Source organism: Narcine bancroftii, chromosome 7 (assembly GCF_036971445.1).
Source record: "Narcine bancroftii isolate sNarBan1 chromosome 7, sNarBan1.hap1, whole genome shotgun sequence".
NCBI lineage: Eukaryota > Metazoa > Chordata > Chondrichthyes > Torpediniformes > Narcinidae > Narcine > Narcine bancroftii.
In genome coordinates this window covers 192,385,148-192,407,206 of record NC_091475.1, presented here as the reverse complement: position 1 = coordinate 192,407,206, position 22,059 = coordinate 192,385,148, and the positions used below count along the sequence as shown (strand labels likewise).

Here is a 22,059-nt window from a genome sequence, read left to right as displayed (position 1 = left end):
CCCGTCATCTGCAAACTTAGCCACAGAGCCATTATTCCACAATCCTAATTATTAACACAAATGTAAAAAGTTCCCCCAACACCAACCCCTGCGGAACACCACTGGTTACCAGTAGCCAACTGGAGTAGTTTCCTTTTATTCCCACTTTCTGTTTCCTGCCGATCAGTCAATGCTCTACCCATGCTAGTATTTTTCATGGGCTCTCATTTTGTTAAGCAGCTTCATGTGCAGCACCTTGTCAAAGGCCCATTGAAAATCCAAATACACAATATCCACTGCATCCTCTTTGTCTAGCCAGCTAAGATATACAGACAACTTGTTTTGAAATGTATGCATTTTAATTGGAGTTACTCAAGAGGAGGTGATAAATGGAAATGTGAGTTGAATAATTTTGTTTTTTCTTTATGACCTTCAATCGGAAATAACGCCAGCATTAATAATGTAAATTTATTTTGTAACCATTTTAATACATTTAGTCTTCTGTGCACCTCAATATCCTGCATTTGGAAGGGTGAATAAGTTTTAAAAGGTAGGTAGTGGGATGCACCAATCCGCAAGTGAACGGGTCACGGAGGTGCAGGCTCGCGTGGGACTGAGAGCCCAGGGACACTGGGAGCATTACCAGCTCTCCATGCTGATGTCACAATGGTCTCGTGGCAGCAAAGTATCATGGGGTTGTTCTTATAAGCTCACACGGGAGTTCCAGTAAAATCAATTAAACCGACTCACATTGACACTGTGTGTTTGTTCACTACATTTGTGGCCCCGATGGCCCAAATTGGCAAATTTGGACCTCTTGATGAATGATGCTAACGCAGTCTCCTTGAAGCTGCTTACATTCTGGACCTCAGCCTGTTGTCTGGTTCCACCAGTCTTAGGCTCAGTTTCATGTTGGGCAAATCATTGCTAATGCCACAAAATACCATTACGTGGTCAGTTCTCTAGACCAGGAGAACGCCAGCAGGATTGTCGATTTCCTGCAGCAGTCCCCCACCAAAGACAGGCATGAGGCACTCAAACTGCTCCTCATATACAGTTTCGGGCTCTCCCGCCACGAGCGAGGAGAGAGGCTGTTGCATACAGATGGCCTGGGCAACCGCACACTGTCTGCCCTCATGAGCGACATGCTGGCGCTGATGGACAGTCACAGACCCTGCCTGCTGTTTGAGCAGATACTGGAGAACATTCGCCTGCTCTTGGCCGAAGACGACAAGGCAACTCTTGCAGGTTGGCAAACCTCCATCAACTACGTTGCTACGTCAAAGGCCAATCAATATAACAGAGCAGACATTGACTGAGTTTCTACGTCACGCCAGGGTACTCGTACTGTTCCAGTGCCAGAGAGAAACCCTAACACAGCTTGGAGAAGGAATGGTGGTGCTACTACCATCAGTGCTGGGATTCCGCTGCCTGCCGCTGCTGACCACCTTGCTCACATTCAGGAAACGCTTTGGCCAGCCATCATTGGTGGCTATGATGATCCGCCAAAGAGACGGCCTGCTCTATCTTTGGGATTCACATTCTGGTTAGCATTTCCTGGTCAACAGGAGCAGAGATCAGTGTATTGCCTCCTACGAGCTGGGACACTCGTGGCAACTAACAGCAACAATATCTGAACTTACTGAGGACAGACCATCCCTCTGGAATTCGGCCCCTGCTGGTTTAAATTAACCTTCACACTGGCAGACGTTTCGCAACCCCTGCTGGGCACAGAATTCCTCCGAGCCCAATGCCTCCTTGTGGACCTGAAAGGGCATTTCTTAGTGAACTCTACGATCTTCTAGTCCCTCGCCCAACGCACATCTACTAGCACCTCACTTGGTGACTCTCTCACAACGCTTAGCAGAGTTTCCAAGCATCGTCACCTCACAATTCTCCTCATGGCGTCCAGCACGACTTCCCCATCGAGGGGCACCTGTATATGGCAGGCTGTCTCTTGACAAGCTGCAGCTTGCCAAGAAGGTGTTCCGCAAGATAGAGGAAATGGGGCTAGTACGATGCTCTGACAGTCCATGGGCATCTCCCTGCACGTGGTACCCAAGGCTTCTGGTGGGTGGAGACCTTGTGATGATTATCGCCGGCTCAACAATGGCAGGCACATACCCGGTTCCACATATCCAGGATTTCACCGCCAATTTCCACAGCACACAGATATTTTTGAAAATCGATATGGTTAGGGGATACCATCAGACCCAAGTGCACCCCAACAATGTCCCATCACTCCTTTTGGACTTTTTGAGTTCTTGTGTGTGCCTTTTGGGTTAAAGAATGCAGCACAAACCTTCCAGAGGCTAATGGACTTGGTAGGCCACGGCTTGAACTTCATGTTCATCTATCTGGATGATATTCTTATTGCCAGCCACTCCCATCAGGTGCACAGGATATGCCTGTGCCAGCTCTGCCAGCACCTCAGCGAATACAGACCTGGCTGTCAATCCTGCCAAATGCCGGTTAGGCATACCACCATCAATTTCCTTGGGCACTGCATTGGCAATCATGGGGCAATGCCGCTTCCTTCCAAGGTGGAAGCAATACACAAGTTTGCCTGGCCTTCCACAGTTAAAGGCCTGCAGGAATTTGTAGGCCTGGTAAATTTATACCATAGTTTTCGACCAGCGGCAGCCAGGATAATCCAGCTGCTCTTCAAACTACTTTCCGACCAGCCCCAAGGGCTTGGAGTAGAATGAGGAAGAGATGACTGTACCTTTTGACAAAGTGAAAGATGCGTTGGCCAGTGCCACAATGCTCGTGCACCCATGAATCAACGTGCCGACAACCCTCACAGTCAATGTGTCAAACACGGCCGTAGGAGGTGTACTGGAGCAGCTGGTCAACAGGAATTGGAACCCACTTGCCTTTTTCAGTTGGCAGTTGAGGCCATCGGAGCAGAAATACAGTGTGTTTGACCAAGAATCCTTGGGCCTTTACCTTGCCATCCCCCATTTCCAGTACTTCCTGGAAGGGAGGTATTTCATCATTTTCACAGACCAAAAGCCCCTGACATTCGCCTTTGCTAAGAGGTTGGATCCATGGTTCACAAGACAACAGAGGCATCTCTCCTATATCTTGGAATACACCACTACCATCAGGCACATTGCAGGCCAGGACAATCTTGTGGCAGACACACTCTCCTGTATGTCCATTCAATCGATCAGCTCTTTGGCTCCTGGGATCGACTACACTGCTGTGGCAGCAGAACAGCTACAAGAGGCCGAGATACCGCCCTACAGTTTCACCATTTCGGGGCTCAAACTGGAGAATGTTAGGTTTGGACCTTCTGGGGCTATGCTTCTCTGCAATGTATCCAATGGATAGCCAAGATCCATTGTACCGATGGTTTGACACCATTAATGGCTTAGGTCTCCTATTCATATGTGCTATGATGCAGCTGGTCACTGATAAGTTTATGTTGCACAGCCTGCGTAAACAGGTGGGCCAGAACTTGCGTAAACTGCCAGATCTCCAAGATTCAGAACCGCATCAAAGCCCCAATCCATTCATTTCCCCCAATTGACAGGCATTTCAGCCACTATCACGTCCCCTGCCAATCTCCAGAGGTGCCAAGTACCTGTTAATTGTAGTTGACAGGTTTACCAGATGGCCTGAGGCGGTACCACTCTCAGACACATCCACGAAGTCCTGCGCCATGGCCCTCATCACTAATTGGATAGTCTGTTTCGGTCTGCCAATGGACATGACTTCGGACAGGTGACACAGTTCACCTCGACACTATGGTCAGTGCCATCCCAGCTCCTTGGCACCCAATCACATCTCACCAAGCCCTGCCACCTGCAGTCCAATGGGCTCATTGAGAGGTTTCACCACCAACTGAAAACTGCCCTGATAGCTCGACTCAATGGCATCGATTGAACTGATGAATTGCTATGGGTGCTACTGGGAATCCACACGGTGCTGAAAGAAGATCTGGCCTTGTCCTCTCCCAAACTCGTCTATGGAGCCCTGCTTATGGTCCCGGGTGAATTCGTACCACCGGCCTGAGGTCAGGAAGAATCACCCTCAGCTCTCCTGATGCGACTTTGGGAGGTCAGCATCCTGGCACCTGTCCCAGCTGCATACCATGGTCTGACAGCCTCCTGTGTCCTAAGGGAGCTCAAGGACTGCCGGTAAATGTTTGCGCAGGGGGACACATCAAACTCCAGTTCAGTGGCTTTATGAGGGTCCTTACAAAGTGCTCCAAAACAATGGAATGAGGTGTGTATTGGACATTGGAAGCAGGGAAGAAACTCTCACCATTGACCAGCTCGACCTGGAGCAGCAGGTATTGATAGCGTGCCCACAGTGGAGAGGTCACCCACCAAAATAAAAGAACTTTATACAACAAATTGACTCATTACATCCTGACATCGTTTCTGGCGGGATGTCATGTAGTGGGTTCAGCCGATCCATAAGCAATCTGGGTCATGGAGATGCAGGCTCATGCGGAGTTGAGAGACACGAGAGCATTGCCAGCCTTCTAGGCTAAGGTCATAATGGTCCCAGGGACAGCAAAGTATCATGGAGGTTGTGCTTATAAGCTCACACGGGAGTTCCAGTAAAATCACTTAAACTAACTACTCTCACTACAAGTTGAGAACAAAGATTAACACTTAACCTAGTGCAAAAAAAATTAATGTTGCAATTGTGCAGATAGTCCTTTTGTGGTGTTAATGTAGTCCATGATTACAGTAACAAGGGAAAATTCAAAAGACTGATAGCTTTTCTGACAGTAGTCTCCATTGAAGACTAAATTTGCCAACAACAGGTTATATTCTAATATCCTAATTTCAGAATATCATCTTCCAAAACGTGATCTGCGGTATCCCAAATTTAGATCTCTTTAATCCCTCAAATCAAACTCTGTGGCTGTTACTTTATGTAGTTTTAATTGGTTGATAGAACGGATAAACATTTTGCATAGCTTCATATTAAGACTTTCATAATGATGAATAACAAAATATTTACTGTATAATAGATACAAAAGATATAAAAAAGCCTTTAAAGAGATACAAAAGATATAAAAATCTTTTAAAAAGATACACAACGGTATTTAAAGAGATACAAAAATTCAAAGAAAAATTTCTCGTGCTCACGCTTCCTTCACATCTTGTTGAATAATGAGCAAGTCGTTGGGGGCTAGGTGGATATTATATATTACGTCATAGTCACTATGGTAGCACTACAAATAATAGTTCTCTTAAAGAGACAGGCACAAAATTAAGAATCAAAATACAAGGTTTTAACCTTTACATTCTGTCCCCTACTGGCTAATATTACTATTACAGATGCACAAAGTAAATATAGTAAGTATTAGTAAGTATAAGATTAGAAATTAAAACCTTCAGCTTCCTGTAATAGACAAATTTTATTAATAGGCCTATTTAAGTAACCAGTCTTGGTTTTAATCCACACTTGCCAAACGTAACCTTTCAACTGTATCCACAATTTTCCCCAGCAACCAAGAGTTTCTTGGCGAAGAATCGTCCATGATAATTACAATATCTCTGCATACAAAATTGCCTTTAGCTTTAGACCATTTTTGTTCTTGGAATAACGAAAGATATTTTTTAATCCATCCATTCCCAAATAAATGTGCAATATTTATGCATCTTGTATAAATATCTGCTTTTTGAAATTGACTTGTTCTCTCATGTATATGTCGAACAATCAAATCAGAAATATGAAATTCCTTAGCTAATATAATTGGATGTTTCTCTTCTGGCATTATTGCTTTTTTCCAATCTTCCTCCTGCTCTCAATACATCATATACAAGAATAGGATTTAGTTAGTAAACACGACTTGTTTTTGTAACATACAGATTCTTCTTCTCGTTATCGAACACCTTTTTCTGACAAAAACAAATTATCTCCAATTCAGCATTCGTCAGCTCATCAACTGTTCGATGACAGCTCTTTCGAGCATTCAGATTCTCTTAGTTTTTAACCTAAGAACCCATGCTAGAGCCATTTTCAAAAGAAACCTTGAAGAGTGATAGCAAATTAATTGAGTGATTGGATCATTTTCATTAGATATTTGAATAGTATTTACATTAGCTTTTTGGATTTCAGGATTCTTCATTAAAATTTCTTTGAACTCTTCTGGATTTTGAGACCATTCTTCTTGAGATCGTGAAAGAAATTGAGGACTGGACACCCAAGTGTTGGTTCTTTTTAGAAAAGATTGAACATTTGATCTTCATGAAGCTATATCAGCTGGATTATCCATTGTTCTAACATTATCTCCCTTGATTAGCATGCAAAATTTTTTCGATTTCATTAACCCTGTAGACACAAAGGGACAAAACCTTGTGGTTTTGTTATTAATGCATTTAAGTACGGATGCACTATCAGTCCAAAACATAGAGTCTGCTAACTCCATCTGAAATTCTCTTTTTAACATCATGTCCAATTTGCTCGACATTTAGTTCCTCATAAATCCTTCATCTTATAAGGCAATTTGTTTATAATATCGACAAATTAGCAAGCAAATTCACCTTGCAAATGTACACTACTTTCCATTGAGTTACAAGAAGAGTGTATATATTTGCAAAGACTTTGTGTCCTCTGATTTTATTTGACCAAGAAAGAATCTTGTCTATGTGGGGTCTTGTGATTTGATGTTCATCACTGCAATGATGAAGCAATAATTCTTTTGTCCTTTTAAAACCTTGTTCTGGATTCACATATTGGCAGTTTTTGACTAATTCCTTCGGCTGTCCTCCAGTATACTGTTCCAAGTAATAAAGACAATCTTTAGCGTTTTTAGTATACTTTCAATGTGATGTTCAAAGGATTTCATGAACATCAGATATTGTAATGGAAATCCATTTAAAAACTGGAATTTCCTTCTTGGGTAAACTGTATGAAACTTGTTGCTGTGCTAACATAGCAGAGATTTCATTTTGTTTGCTATAAAGCGATATTATATCGTCTTGTATTATATGGCTTGCAACTGGTTGTCTTTTTTTTTAATTTTTTATTTTTCACACTGTAAACCACATTGATCAAGATACATACATTTTCCTTTTCAAATATATACAGTGTCGTTTTCTCCTCCTCTCTCCCTCTTCCCATTCCACCCTCCCTACTTCCCCTCCCATTCATTTAAAGTTCAGAATCTAAGATACATTAAACCCATCAAACAATGTTGTCACTCAATAAAAATAAACAAGAAATTCCACTGAGTCAGTTCTTTTCATTCTCTTCTCCTTCTGTCATTTTAGGTGGTAGATGTCCCCGATAGGTTTTCTCTATTGTGTTTCATATATGGCTCCCATATTTGTTCAAATATTGTAATATTATTTCTTAAATTATATGTTATTTTTTCTAATGGAATACATTTATTCATTTCTATATACCATTGTTGTATTCTCAAGTTATCTTCTAATTTCCAGGCTGACATAATACATTTTTTTGCTACAGCTAGGGCTATCCTAACAAATCTTTTTGTGCACCATCCAAATCAAGTCCAAATTCTTTGTTTCTTATGTTACTTAGGAGGAAGATCTCTGGGTTTTTTGGTATATTGCTTTTTGTGATTTTATTTAATATCTGGTTTAGATCTTCCCAAAATTTTTTCACTTTCTCACATGTCCAGATTGCATGAATTGTTGTTCCTGTTTCCTTTTTACAGCGAAAACATCTGTCAGATACTGTTGGGTCCCATTTATTTAACTTTCGAGGTGTAATAACTGTGTATCCAGTTATATTGTATCATACGTAACCTCGTATTTATTGTATTTCATATAGTTCCTGAGCATAACTTCTCCCATGTTTCCTTCTTTATCTTTATGTTTAGATCTTGTTCCCATTTTTGTTTAGTTTTATCATTTGTTTCCTCATTCTCCTTTTCTTGTAGTTTAATATACATGTTTGTTATAAATTTTTTGATTATCATTGTGTCTGTAATCACATATTCAAAATTACTTCTCTCTGGTAACCTCAGACTGCTTCCCAATTTGTCCTTCAAGTAGGATTTCAGTTGGTAGTATGCCAACACTGTATCGTGAGTTATATTATATTTATCCTTCATTTGTTCAAAGGATAATAATTTATTTCCTGAAATGCAATTTTCTATTCTTTTGATCCTTTTTTTCTCCCATTCTCTAAAGGAAAGGTTATCTATTGTAAAAGGGATTAGCTGATTTTGTGTCAGTATTAGTTTTGGTAGTTGGTAATTTGTTTTATTCCTTTCTTCATGAATCTTCTTCCAAATATTGAGCAGATGATGTAATACTGGAGAATTCCTACGTTGTACCAATTTTTCATCACATTTATATAATATATGTTCGGGTATCTTTTCCTCCCCTATTTTATCTAGTTCTAATCTAGTCCAATCTGGCTTTTCCCTTGTTTGATAAAAATCTGATAGGTATCTTAATTGTGTGGCTCTATAATAATTTTTAAAGTTTGGCAGTTGTAAGCCTCCTTGTTTATACCATTCTGTTAATTTATCTAGTGCTATCCTCGGTTTCCCCCCTTTCCATAAAAATTTCCTTATTATTTTCTTTAACTCCTTGAAGAATTTCTCCGTCAAGTGTATTGGCAATGCCTGAAATCGGTATTGTATCCTTGGGAAAATGTTCATTTTAATACAGTTTATCCTTCCTATCAGTGTTAGTGGTAAGTCTTTCCAATGCTCTAAGTCATCCTGTAATTTTTTCATTAGTGGATAATAATTGAGTTTATATAGATGGCCGAGGTTTTTATTTATTTGTATACCTAGGTAACGTATTGCTTGCATTTGGCATCTGAATGGAGATTCTTTCTTAAATTTTGAAAAATCCGCATTATTCATTGGCATTGCTTCACTTTTATTTGCGTTAATCTTGTATCGCGACATTTCTCCATATTCCTTCAATTTCTTACGTAATTCTTTTATTGATATTTCTGGTTCTGTTAAGTATATTATAACGTCATCTGCAAATAAACTGATTTTATATTCCTTGTCTTTTATTTTTATCCCTTTTATTTTATTTTCTGTTCTTATCAGTTCTAGTGGTTCCATGGCTAACGCGAACAATAAAGGCGATAGTGGGCATCCCTGCCTTGTTGATCTGCTTAAGTTAAATTGTTTTGATATATATCCATTTACTGTCACTTTCGCCAATGGCCCCTTATATAATGCTTTAATCCAATTAATATATTTCTCTGGTAAACTGAATTTTTGTAGTACTTTGAATAAATAATTCCATTCTACTTTGTCAAAGGCCTTCTCTGCGTCTAAAGCAACCGCTACTGTTGGAGCTTTATTTCCTTCTACTGCATGAATGAAGTTAATAAATTTACAAATATTGTCTGTTGTTCGTCTTTTTTTAATAAATCCAGTTTGGTCTAGATTTACTATTTTTGGTACATAGTCGGCTAATCTGTTTGCTAATAGTTTAGCTTTTATCTTATAATCTGTGTTAAGTAAAGATATTGGTCTATATGACGCTGGTGCAAGTGGATCTTTCCCTGTCTTTGGTATTACTGTAATTATTGCTGTTTTGCATGAATCTGGTAAGCTTTGTGTTTTATCAATCTGGTTGATTACTTCCAGGAGGGGAGGAATTACTAAATCTTTAAATGTTTTATAGAATTCTATTGGGAATCCACCCTCTCCTGGTGTTTTATTATTCGGTAATTTTTGTATTATCTCTTGTATTTCTACTATTTCAAATGGTTCTGTTAATTTATTTTGTTCCTCTATTTGTAATTTCGGTAGTTCAATTTTAGTTAAAAATTCATCTATTTTGTCTTCTTTCCCTTCATTTTCAGTTTGGTATAATTGTTCGTAGAATTCTCTGAAGTTTTCATTAATCTCCGTTGGATTATATGTGATTTGTTTATCTTTTTTCCTTGATGCCAATACCATTCTCTTAGTTTGTTCTGTCTTAAGCTGCCATGCTAGAATTTTGTGCGTTTTTTCCCCTTGTTCATAATATTTCTGTTTTGTCTTCATTATGTTCTTCTCCACCTTATATGTTTGTAGTGTTTCATATTTTATTTTTTTATCTGCCAATTCTCTTCTTTTAGTTGTGTCTTCCTTCATTGCTAATTCTTTTTCTATATTTGCTATTTCCCTTTCCAACTGCTCTGTTTCCTGATTGTAGTCCTTCATCTTGGTTACATAACTTATTATTTGCCCTCTGATGAACGCTTTCGTTGCGTCCCATAGTATAAACTTATCTTTCACTGATTCCGTATTTATTTCAAAGTACATTTTAATTTGTCTTTCAATGTATTCTCTAAAATCCTGCCTTTTAAGTAGCATGGAATTTAATCTCCATCTATACATTCTTGGAGGGATGTCCTCTAACTCTATTGTCAATATCAGGGGTGAGTGGTCCGATAATATTCTTGCTTTATATTCTGTTTTTCTAACTCTGTCTTGCATGCGAGCTGATAACAGGAATAGGTCTATTCTTGAATATGTTTTATGTCTACCCAAATAATACGAATATTCCTTTTCCTTTGGGTGTTGTTTCCTCCATATATCCAAAAGGTGCATTTCTTGCATATATTTAATTATAAATTTGGTTACTTTGTTCTTTCTGTTAATTTTTTTCCCAGTTTTATCCATGTTTGAATCCAAATTAAGGTTGAAATCCCCTCCTATTAGTATGTTCCCTTGCGTGTCTGCTATCTTCAAAAAAATATCTTGCATAAATTTTTGATCTTCTTCATTAGGTGAATATACATTGAGTAAATTCCAAAACTCCGAATATATCTGACATTTTATCATTACATATCTCCCTGCTGGATCTATTATTTCCTCTTCTATTTTAATTGGTACATTTTTACTGATTAATATAGCTACTCCTCTAGCTTTTGAATTATATGACGCTGCTGTTACATGTCCTATCCAATCTCTCTTTAATTTCTTGTGCTCCATTTCAGTTAAGTGTGTTTCTTGCACGAATGCTATATCAATTTTTTCTTTTTTCAGTAAATTTAGCAGTTTCTTCCTTTTGATTTGGTTTTGTATTCTGTTAATATATAAAGTCATATAGTTCAACATAGCCATTTCATACCTTGTTTATCTTTCCTTTCCGTTTCCTCATCATCACCTTTCCTTCTTATCCATTTCTGCTTTCTTGTTTTGAACACTTTATAAGACAACATTTCTAAAACATCAAACATTTCCCTTATTCTCCTATCTAAAATTTCTTCAACCACACTATCCCCTCCCCTTCCTGAGTTGCCCTTTATCCCTTGTTGGGCAACCATATCTCCCCTCTCCATTTGGATTTGCGAATTCACTCGCAAGCGTCAACTGATTTCGCAGTGACCGTAACTCCTCCCCACCCAGCCCCCTCAGAAAAGATTTTAATTTTCATATATAATAAAGGCCACTCTCTTAATTCCCTCCTTACTTCCTCTCTTCCCTTTCTTTCCCTTATTAATTCTTATCTATATTTTATATATTTTCCTTTAAATACAGATACACTCATGTATACACACACACACACACACACACACACACACACACACACACACACACACACACACACACACACACACACACACACACACACACACATATATACCCATATACACACATACATATAGGTCGTGGTCATTTTTGCTCTCGTTACATGTCTTCATCTCTCTGTCTGTTTTGTAGTTGTTCTGCAAATTTTCGTGCTTCCTCCGGATCCGAGAATAGTCTGTTTTGCTTCCTTGGAATAACTATTTTAAGTACCGCTGGGTACTTTAGCATAAATTTATATCCTTTTTTTCATAGGATCGCTTTTGCTGTATTGAACTCCTTTCTCTTCTTCAGGAGTTCAAAACTTATGTCTGGATAGAAAAAAATGTTTTGACCTTTGTATTCCAGTGGCTTTTTGTCTTCTCTTATTTTCTTCATTGCTTTCTCCAATATATTTTCTCTTGTTGTATATTTTAGGAATTTTACTAAAATGGATCTTGGTTTTTGTTGTGGCTGTGGTTTAGGGGCTAATATTCTATGTGCCCTTTTTATTTCCATTTCTTCCTGTAATTCTGGTCTTCCTAGGACCCTGGGGATCCAATCTTTTATAAATTCTCTCATATTCTTGCCTTCTTCATCTTCCTTAAGGCCCACTATCTTTATATTATTTCTTCTATTATAATTTTCCATTATATCTATCTTCTGAGCTAACAGCTTTTGTGTCTCTTTAACTTTTTTATTAGATTCTTCTAATTTCTTTTTTAAGTCCTCTACTTCCATTTCTACGGCTGTTTCTCGTTCTTCCACCTTGTCCACTCTTTTTCCTATATCTGACATGACCATCTCTAATCTATTCATTTTTTCTTCTGTACTTTTAATTCTTCTTTTTATTTCAATAAATTCTTGTGATTGCCATTCTTTTACTGATTCCATATATTCTTTAAAAAAAGATATATCCATTGTCTTGCCCTTCCCTTCTTCTTCCATTTCTGTATGTTCTTCTTCTTCTTCTTCCTCTGGGTTGGTCATCTGTTGTTTCCTTGATTTCTTTTTACTCTCTTATTTCTTGTTCTCGTTGTTTTCTATGTTCTCTTCCTGTTGTTCTCAGCTGTGGAGATCGACTCCTCAGCTGGTCCTCCCTCCCGTCAGTGTTTCTTTTCTCATGCGCAGTTGTGCACTTTTGCTTGGTTCCGCGAGCCATTTTTGTCGTCCCGAACTCGGGACTTCGACTGACCTGAGGGAGCGGGCTTCTCTCTCCGCGGCGGGCCTCCTCGGACAGGTAAGGCCTTCACCTTCTTCTTCTGATGTCTTTTCTTCTTCTCTTCTTCCCGTTGCTTTCGACTTTTCTTTCTTTGCTGCCATTTTCTTCCCACCTTTACTTTCACTTTATTTTAATTTTTGTGCTTGTGCCTTTGTGTTTTTTTTTTAAACTTTTTCGGAGATGGCTGGAGTTCCCCGACCAGCCACTACTCCTTCACGTGACTCCCCCCGCAACTGGTTGACTTGAGGTGAATGGAGAAAACAGATCTTGAACTGGTGCCATAGGTGTAGGACCTTGAATTGTCAGTGATGGGAATCCTCGGGTTGTAAGTGAAGGTATAGATGGATATCCTTGACTTGTAGAGACGTCAGTGGTTGAGTATGATCAACTCGCGTGGTTGAACTTTTTTGAAATACTCTGTTTTCGGGCAGATCCTTATATGGCGTTCTCTCGAGATTGAATGTCGCTCGCTCTTTCCATAGAATTAGTCATTGTGATTCGAGCACTAGCAGCGACACCCGTGGCTCCTTGCTCGAGTTTATTTGTTTCTTGTAGTTACGTTACTCATGGCTCTACTGGAAGGTTAGGTGCTAGCCCTTTGGGTATGTCACTTTGAGTAACAAATCTTGCAGAAGCCTGAGCTAATGCTTTCACTTTGGCCATATTCATAGCACCTTGTTCCCAAGCTTTTCTTTTCTCTATTCAATAATGTATTTTGTTCTTCACTAGCCATTTGCAACCTTTTAAGTTGCTCTTCTTGCTCCAGTTGCTGTTTCTTGATTTCAGCTTCTTGCATCAGTTGTTGCTTCCTGATTTGAACCTCCCTGTCCTTTAACGCACATCTTTTCTCCAACAACTGTTGTTGTGCACAGACATAGCCAAGTCTGCCTGCGCCTTAGCATGCGTAGCTGATCAGCTTGAAGCACACAAAGCTGTATTTGCTCGAGATGCCTTTGAAGACTATGAAGATCTTCCTGCGCTCATAACTTTGGAAATACCATCATCAGGATTAACATCTGAACTTTCAGATACCGCTGATTGAGTCTCTATCTTCTGCATTTCTCTTGGTACAGCACCAATGGGATTTTGCAACATATATTCATCTGTTCCAGTTCCACTAACTTTTAAGCCAGTGAATGATGCCTGCAAAGCCTTGACAGAGTCTTCTTCTTGCTAGTTGAAGCCGCTTCTTCTTTGGCTACTGGCTCCAACCTCCTGCCAAGTGTTGTCAGTTCGCCTTGCTGGCTCAACTCACAACCAAGTAGTTCTTTGAGAGGAGCTGTTTGCTCGAGGTCTTTAGCCTGATGAGACTTCTTATCCATCTTGGGTTCTTAGCACTGCAACCTGGCTTCCCCTGGGAACTGTAAATGAACTTTCTATCTTGCTTGGTCCCTTTAAGAGAGTTGCTCTGGCTGGATTATCTTTGTGTGGTTCTGCACACAAGCTTTCATATCTCATGTGTATAATAACATCTTCTGGGCTTCCTGCCAGACTTTGGCTCAATTTCAAACAGCGCAATTCACAGACAGGTTCTTACACTTCTGGAATATTCTATTGTTACAGCTTGGATGTTTCTAAGTCAAGTTGTTAATTCTTTTAGAAAAATTTGACGAGCCTTTCTTCCGAACAAAGTTTACAATTACATTTTTCTTTGAATCAAAATATAGACAACACTTTCCTTATTCTAATATCCTAATTTCGGAGTATCATCTTCCAAAGCATGAGCTGAAATATCCCAAATTTAGATCTCTTTAATCCAACAAATCAAACTCTGTGGCTGTTACTTTATGTAGTTTTAATTGGTTGATAGAATGGATAAGCATTTGGCATAGCTTTGTAAAGCAACATGTAACGGTACTGCAATCGCGCGAACTGCTGGTCAAAATGTCAGACGCAGGGTTAGGGCAGAGCTGTGCTCAAGATGGTACTAGGTCTCTTTCTTCAATGTCCAGAAAGACTACAAACAGAGGGCATGCTGGGATGATGTAATGACATCGCTTCTGGCTGAGAAGCTTGGGACAGGAAGTGACGCCATTTTTAAAATTAAATCTTTCTTGTTCCAGCCACAGTGATGTCTGCGTTCTGCCATTAGCTCTGTGTATAGCACCTCACTACGGCTTCATATTAAGACTTTCATAACAATGAATAACAAAGTATTTGCTGCATAATAGAGATACAAAAGATATAAAAAGCTTTTAAAGAGATGCATAACAGTATTTAAAGAGATACAAAAATTCACACTTCCTTCACATCTTGTTGAATAATGAGCAAGCCGTTAGGGGCAAGGCGGATATTATTATATATGACATCATAGTCACTATGGTAACACTACAAACAATAGTTCTCTTAAAGAGACAGACACAAAATTAACTATGAATCAAAACACAAGGTTTTAATCTTTACACAGGTCATCAGAGTGGAGAAATAATTTAAATTTATTTAATCCAGTGTGAAATTACATAATTACTTAAGAGAGTAATACCAGAACATTTGTTTGATGTACTAAATATTTCAATAATGGACCTGGCCTGTGGCTGTTATCCATAATTCATCTAATTGAGCATACATTGAGATTAATATTTGCCATGATATGTGATATGCCATAGACATGGACCAGACAAGTATTATACTAATACAAGGATTTTATTAACGGACTAACCACCTCTAAACTGGCTAGTGGGAAAGCATCTCCATCTGTTATACCAGTAGGGTGGAGAATCTCTTCAGCCATAGCCAATAGCAAGCAGTCAGTATAATACGCACCCCCCCCATTATGTCATCAAAATGTGGACATATTTCTCAGTTTTGGTTTCTTAATGTTGGCTGCCTCACTTGATGGCTTCAGGTTCATTACTATTTAATATTACATTTCTAAATCTTTTTCATGTACAATTTCTCTAAACTTTTTCTTTTCCTCTCCCTATCAGAACATCCAAATCTCCTTCTGGAAAACTCTTTCTTAATTTGCTGGAGTCAGAAGAAATTTCCCCAACTAAAGATTCTTTACTGGTATCTCCCGAATACCCACCTCAAGAATGTTATCCTAACACTGAAGCCACAGCCATCAATTTACTTCTTGGGAGGTAAACACAGGATTCATTCTATTTTAATTTTTTTATATTTGAACTTAGTTTTTTGTGTTATATTCTTAATCTATATCACCTATGTCAGAGGTTCTGCAGTTAAGAAGAATTAAGTAGCTATTTGGGGGACATAAGAAATTAATTGATTTTTTAAAAAAGTTATCCTTTGGGTATTTCGTTTGGATTAATTACATTGCTGTATATTAGAGATAAACCAGGAGCAAAAGAGTAGACTAGGTACCTGTAATTAGGCTATCTTAATGAAGAAATTGGAACAATAGACAAAATTAATACCTGTAATTTTGAAGTAAGGGCTGATCTGTTGAAATTTTAATTACATCATGACATCATAACATAGTTACCAAAAGATTTATCTTACGCTGAGTAAAATTTCTGTTCTGGTTGGGTTGTGGTTTTGACCGTAACTCTGAATTTGTCTTTGTAGCTGATATCTTGAACCTATCTTAAACCAGCTATCTAAAATTACTTAGTCTCAAGCAAATTACTGTTTCTTGGGAAGAAAGGAGTACTCAGAGGATATGAATTTGATGGGGTTGGATGCATTCTTAAGCATAAAAGCATTTCAGTTAGTGGGAATGGGATTGGCCAAGATTGGATTAAGCTAGATTAGCAACAAAAAAATGATGTGACATTGACTTTGTGGATTTGCCTTCCATGACAAAACTTGGTGATTTATTTCCATATGTTGAAGTCAATGGAAATTTACTTGGGACAATTTATGGCCAATTCACCAAACTTTTTTAACCCGGGTTGACAAAATCAAAATTTTCAAGAATTAATTTTATGAGATGAAGCAAACGTGCCATTTTTGCAGAACTTCTATTACTAGAAATGTTTGTCTTTCATATTCTGCTTTGCATTTCTTTGTCTATAGCACTGACTCTCTGCCTCTTCATTACTGGCATGATGTACATTCCCCTCCAGAGTCTCTGTCTGGTGAAAGTAGTGTTCTTGATGCAAGTGAATTGACTGATCCTCATTATGATAAGAGCCTGCTGGAAAACCTCTTCTACACGGATACTGTAAGTTATAAAGCTGCGCCTGTTCCAAGAATTATCACACCCTCTGAGTTTTGCATTGTTGTGAAAAATGACATGGAATTTTTAAATAATTTGTTCTTATTTTTAAACTGTTGCCTGCTTACAAATCGGGCAACGATGGTCTGCTTTTAGCAGTTCTTTCATAGATGTAAGAGCTGTTACGGGGTATATTATATTTTATTTATAAATGTGTCTTTAAAAGAGATTGTGGGGGGGGGGGGGGTTGTGTAGGTCACTTCACAAACAGAGTAACACTTCACAAAAGACATCTCATTTAAAATGCAAGAGCTTTGTTGAATGTGAGACATTGAGGCACCAGTACCTTTGCAAAGACAATGGAACTGCTTTGGAAGGAATTTCGAAAGCGGGTGAAAATAAACAGTCCAGGCTCAAAGTGCTAACAAAGATCTTTCAAAGACTGGGTTTGGAGTCTTGGATTGTTTGGTTTTCACAAGCAGAGGGAGAGAAAATTCAGTTATACAGTTCTGCAGTAGATTTTAGAGGCCGTGACATGGCAAGCTAGCAGGCTTGTTGAAAATCCCATTTTGAAGACTGGTTGTGAGTTGAAAACCCTTGTAGTCCTTACAAGAGGAACTGGCTGGCGAGAATGTTTCTCCTGAAATAAGGGAAACAAGAGGAACGCTGATGACCTGGAAGAAGAAGAGATCATTTGGAAAACCCATGGTGGGGCAAGTTTCTTCGGCAAAACACTGAAGTGGCTGATTGGAGGAAATCAGTTTGTGAGTGTGTGTGTGTCCAACGAGCAACAAATCTCTCTGAAACCAATGAGGACCTTCCTGAGTGGTAACCTTTAAGCACCAGAGCCTGGTGAAAATTCATAAATGTTAAATTCTGTGCACAGAATAAGAATTGCCTGATACCGGTGAACTTGGAGGAGTGAGAAATGAGATTGGATTTTGAATCAGAACTTTCTTGAACATATACACATTGCATATACGTGTGCTTAGAACTAGAAGGAGGTTAAGGAAAGTTAATAGTAATATGTTAAAGTTTGATCCTGTTTTTATGTTTCAAGAAATTAAAAGCAACTTTTGTTTAACCATTTGTCTTGGTGAATTTCTATTGCTGTTGGGTTTTGAGGTTCTCTGAAACAGAGCACTTAAGATATTTTCTTGCATAATGCTTATATGCAGATGATGCTTTGTTCAAGTTTTCATAGATGAATCCTTTGAATGATGCTTTTGGAACAGACGAGTTATAGGTGACAAATTGCAGTTACTAGCAGACAATAATGTTTAGTATTTGTAAATACGCTTTCTGTGGTCAGCAAGATGATGATTATATATCTGACTTTCTCTAAATTTTAAACAGATGCAAAAATAAAATGAAAAAAGTTATTTGGTTTGTAAAAGCAATTACTTATTAAATTAGTGCATTGCTGTAGGCACCAAACTGTTACAGTTTACATGAAATTTGCAGTTTTATAACGCAAGTCGAGAATATTCCAAGATGACGAAGCATGAGGTTGGAGTGGCCATTTGGCCCATTATGTTGTATCTATGATCAGAAAAATCCCATCATAATACAAAACGTGAACTGGACTTTCAAATTAGTGGATTGGATCAGTAAGATTTTGTGCAGTTTAAATCAACTGAAGCAGGGAACGTCAAATACTGCAAACTGCAGAGTGGATTGCGGGAGATGTGTGGGAGGCCATCTGCTGGAGAAGGTAGAAGTGTGGAAAGGTGGCCAGTGTCGACGCTAACCCCTTCAGACCTGCCCTCCCGACGATGGCTGGAGAAGAAAATGGATTACCTGAGGCAGCATCTGAACCAGCGAGGTGAAGGGCTGCTGTGTTCTGGTGATTACAGAAACGTGGCTCCAGGACACCATTCCAGATTCAGTAATCTAGCTGGATAGCCTTATGTACTTCAGGGCAGACAAAGACACTGCTGCTTCTCGTAAGGTTCGAGGAGGGGGTCTATGCATTTACATAATCAAGAACTGGTGCAGCAATGTCTCTGTTGTGAAGACCTGCTAAGCCCAGACTTCCCACCCTGATGATGCCATGATTGTGGCTGGTGACTTCAATCACACAAACCTGAAAACGGTCTTACCACAGCATGTGAACCGCCACCAGAAGAGAGAACATCCTGGATCCGGTGTACATCAACATTCCTGATGAGTATAAGGTTGCACCTCATCCCCACCTTGGTCATTCAGATCACATATTTATCCTGCTAACCCCAGCGCCCTGACTGCTGGCAAAGCAAACCAGGTCAGTTTGCAGGGACATCAGGATGTGGCGGGGTGGGGTGGTGGGGAGGCACAGCAGGGCTGCAAGACTGCTGTGAGTCCACAGACTGGAGCTGTTTCAGGGAGGCACCACTTACAATGGTCATGTAAACATAGAGGAGTACAGAGCTCAGTGACTGGCTACATTAGTAAGTGCATTGAGGATGTCATTGAGTGCAATGTTTCACAACCAGGGCTAACTAGAACCATGCAGAGGTCCGGGCCCTTCTCAGAGCTTGTGATACTGCTGCATTCAGGATGGGATATGATGGCACTAAGATCACGCAGGGCTGAACTCTCCCGTGCAGTCCAGAAAGTAAAGTAAAGGTATGCACGGAAGATCCACAGATAGCTGTGTAACATCGGTGACACGAGACGCATGTGGCAATGGATCAAATCTATTATGGATTTCAAGTCAACCTTGCTAATTAAGGACAATGATACCTCCCTTCTGAACAGACTGAACTATGCACGGTTTGATGAGAAGAACAGGATGATGCTAAAGAAAACTCCATATCCCCCTGATGAATGGGCCATCTGCACAGCCACGACTGAGTTGAGGAGAACCCTATGCAAGATGAACCCACACAAAGTGGTGAGGCCAGACCACATACCTAGTTGGGTACTGACGAACTGCGCAGATCAATTGACGGACATCTTCAACACCTCACTGCAGCAGCCCATCATTCCCACAGGGTTCGAGACAGCTCCCATCATTCTGGTACCCAAGAGGGCGACAATAGCAGGCCTCAATGTCTATCACCCAGTGGCACTGACCTGCACCAATATGAAATACTTCAAGCATATGTTGATGGAATACTACAAAGTACACCTCCCAGGAATGCTGGATCCATTTCATTTGCCAATAAAAGAAACCGTTTGACAGACAATGCTTTAGCCTTGTTGCTTCACTCCGTCCTGGCCCATCTGCAGAATGACACCTCATGCCAGGCTGCTGTTCATTTACTTCAGCTCGGTGTTTAATACGATCATTCCCCAGAGGCTGGTGGGAAAGCTGTCCTCAATGGGACTCGACACCCCTTTCTGAAAATGGATCTTGGACTTCCTAACGGAAAGACTAGTCTTCCAGGTCAATAGCAGAATATCAAACACCATCATGCTTGATTTTTTTTTTAAATTAAAATTATTCATGGGAGCTTGCTGAATGTAAACTGGTGCACTTCAGGGCTGTGTGCTTAGCCCGCTCTTGTTCACGCTACTGACCCACGTCCGATCTAGCTCCAAAAGTGTCATCAAGTGTACATAGAAGAGATGAAAAATCTCTTGAAATGGTACGAGAGTAACCTAAATCTCAACATGGACAAGATGAAGGAGATGATTGTGAACTTCAGGAGGACCACACTCCACGATACATCAACATCTCTGAAGAAGAGAGAGTGAAAAGCATCAAGTTCTTTCGACTTAGCTAGTGACCTATCATGGACACTCAACATCTTATACTTGTCAGGAAGTCTCAGCAATGATACGGTTGCTGCAGGGAAATGGATCGGTGATCAATCCGCAGGACCATATGAGTGGCAGAGAGGATCACTGGAGTCTCCCTCTCCCCCCCACCCCTCCATCAGTGATGTGATCTACCAGGATCATTGTCTGAAGAGGGTGTGCAAAACCATTGAGGATGCCTTCCGCCCTGTCAGGGAAGAGATACAGAATATCAGAGCCAGCACCACCAAGCTGAGGAACAGCTTCTTCCCAAGGGGAGTGAGACTGCTGAAGGACCAAAGGAACTGCTCACTCTAACGATCCAAGACTCTCATTTGCACAAAACAACATCTAGTTATTTATTTATTTTTATAGATATAATACTTGTCCTTCATATTTGTCTGCAAATGTGGTATGTCTTGTTGTATGTCTGCATGTTTTTGCACCGAAGACTGGAGAACGCTGTTTTGTACAATCAGGTGACAGTAAATTTGACTTGACTTGAATAATCAACATTGCATTTTAAGGAGGTTTTAGAATAATTTCCATGCCCACAGGTATGTGCAGGAAAATCTGGAATAAAAACTTACATGAAAACCAATGAACATATTAGATTGTTGTAAAGACTCATGTTGTTTATTCAGGGAAGAAAGTCTGCCATCTTTATCTGGTCTAGCCCACATGTGACTGCACGCCCACATGTGACTGCACACCCACTCATGTATTTTGACAGTTAATTGCCACCTCAGTCATGAGGCATTTGGCCACAAACAATAAATGTTGGTTGTATAAGAGATGTTTACATCTGGTGATTAAATAAGTAAGTTCATCTAGTCGCAAAGGCAAAAATTTCTGAAACTTTAAGATTAGATTTAGGGTAAAATAATAAACTAAGTATATGATCTTTGTTAAACAGGAAAATCTGAAGATGCTGGGGTTGAATGCAATATACAAAAGTGCTGGAGAAACTCAGCAGGACAGGCAGTATCTATTGGAAGTGAAGGGTAAATAGCTTTTTGAGAGCCTGAGCCTTTTCTCAAGGTATGAGAACCAGTGATTTGGGCCTGAGCCCTTTCTCAAGGTATGAGAACCAGTGATTTGGGCCTGAGCTCTTTGTCAAGATATGAGTACAAGGTATGACAAAGGGCTCAGGCCCGAAACGTTGGTAACCCTTCACTTCCTATAGATCAGGGGTGTCAAACTCAAATTCACAGAGGGCCAAAATTAAAAACTTGGACTAAGTCGTGGGCCAATATTTATTGAAAACTTTCAACAACATCTGCATGTTTTCTCTTCTTTCAACATGTAATGTTAAACTTTTTCTTATAAAAATAAATGTTTAATAATAGTTTTGGTTAAACTCTTTCCAGAAGAAGCATTAACAAATGAGAAATAAAATATTCAATAAATAATATTTCTCTATAGCCTTTAAGCTCCTTTTAAATGTTTTTTTTTTTCACAAGCCAACAAGTCAAAAAAAAAACAACTTGCTTCAATGAAAATCCAATCATTCAACTATGAACAGTCCAAAGTTAACCAAAGAAA

At 39.5% G+C, this 22,059-nt stretch overlaps 1 protein-coding gene across 7 annotated transcripts in view; it reads left to right on the top strand.

The window, feature by feature from the left end:
* The window catches only part of c2cd3 (C2 domain containing 3 centriole elongation regulator), a 187,502-nt gene that overhangs the window by 29,605 nt on the left and 135,838 nt on the right, over positions 1-22,059 (top strand). For all 7 annotated transcript variants that reach the window (XM_069891824.1, XM_069891821.1, XM_069891820.1 and 4 more), the window contains 2 exons: positions 15,599-15,754; positions 16,650-16,797. In XM_069891824.1, coding sequence (XP_069747925.1) covers positions 15,599-15,754; positions 16,650-16,797 — 304 coding nt within the window. The remainder of the gene's footprint in view (positions 1-15,598; positions 15,755-16,649; positions 16,798-22,059) is intronic.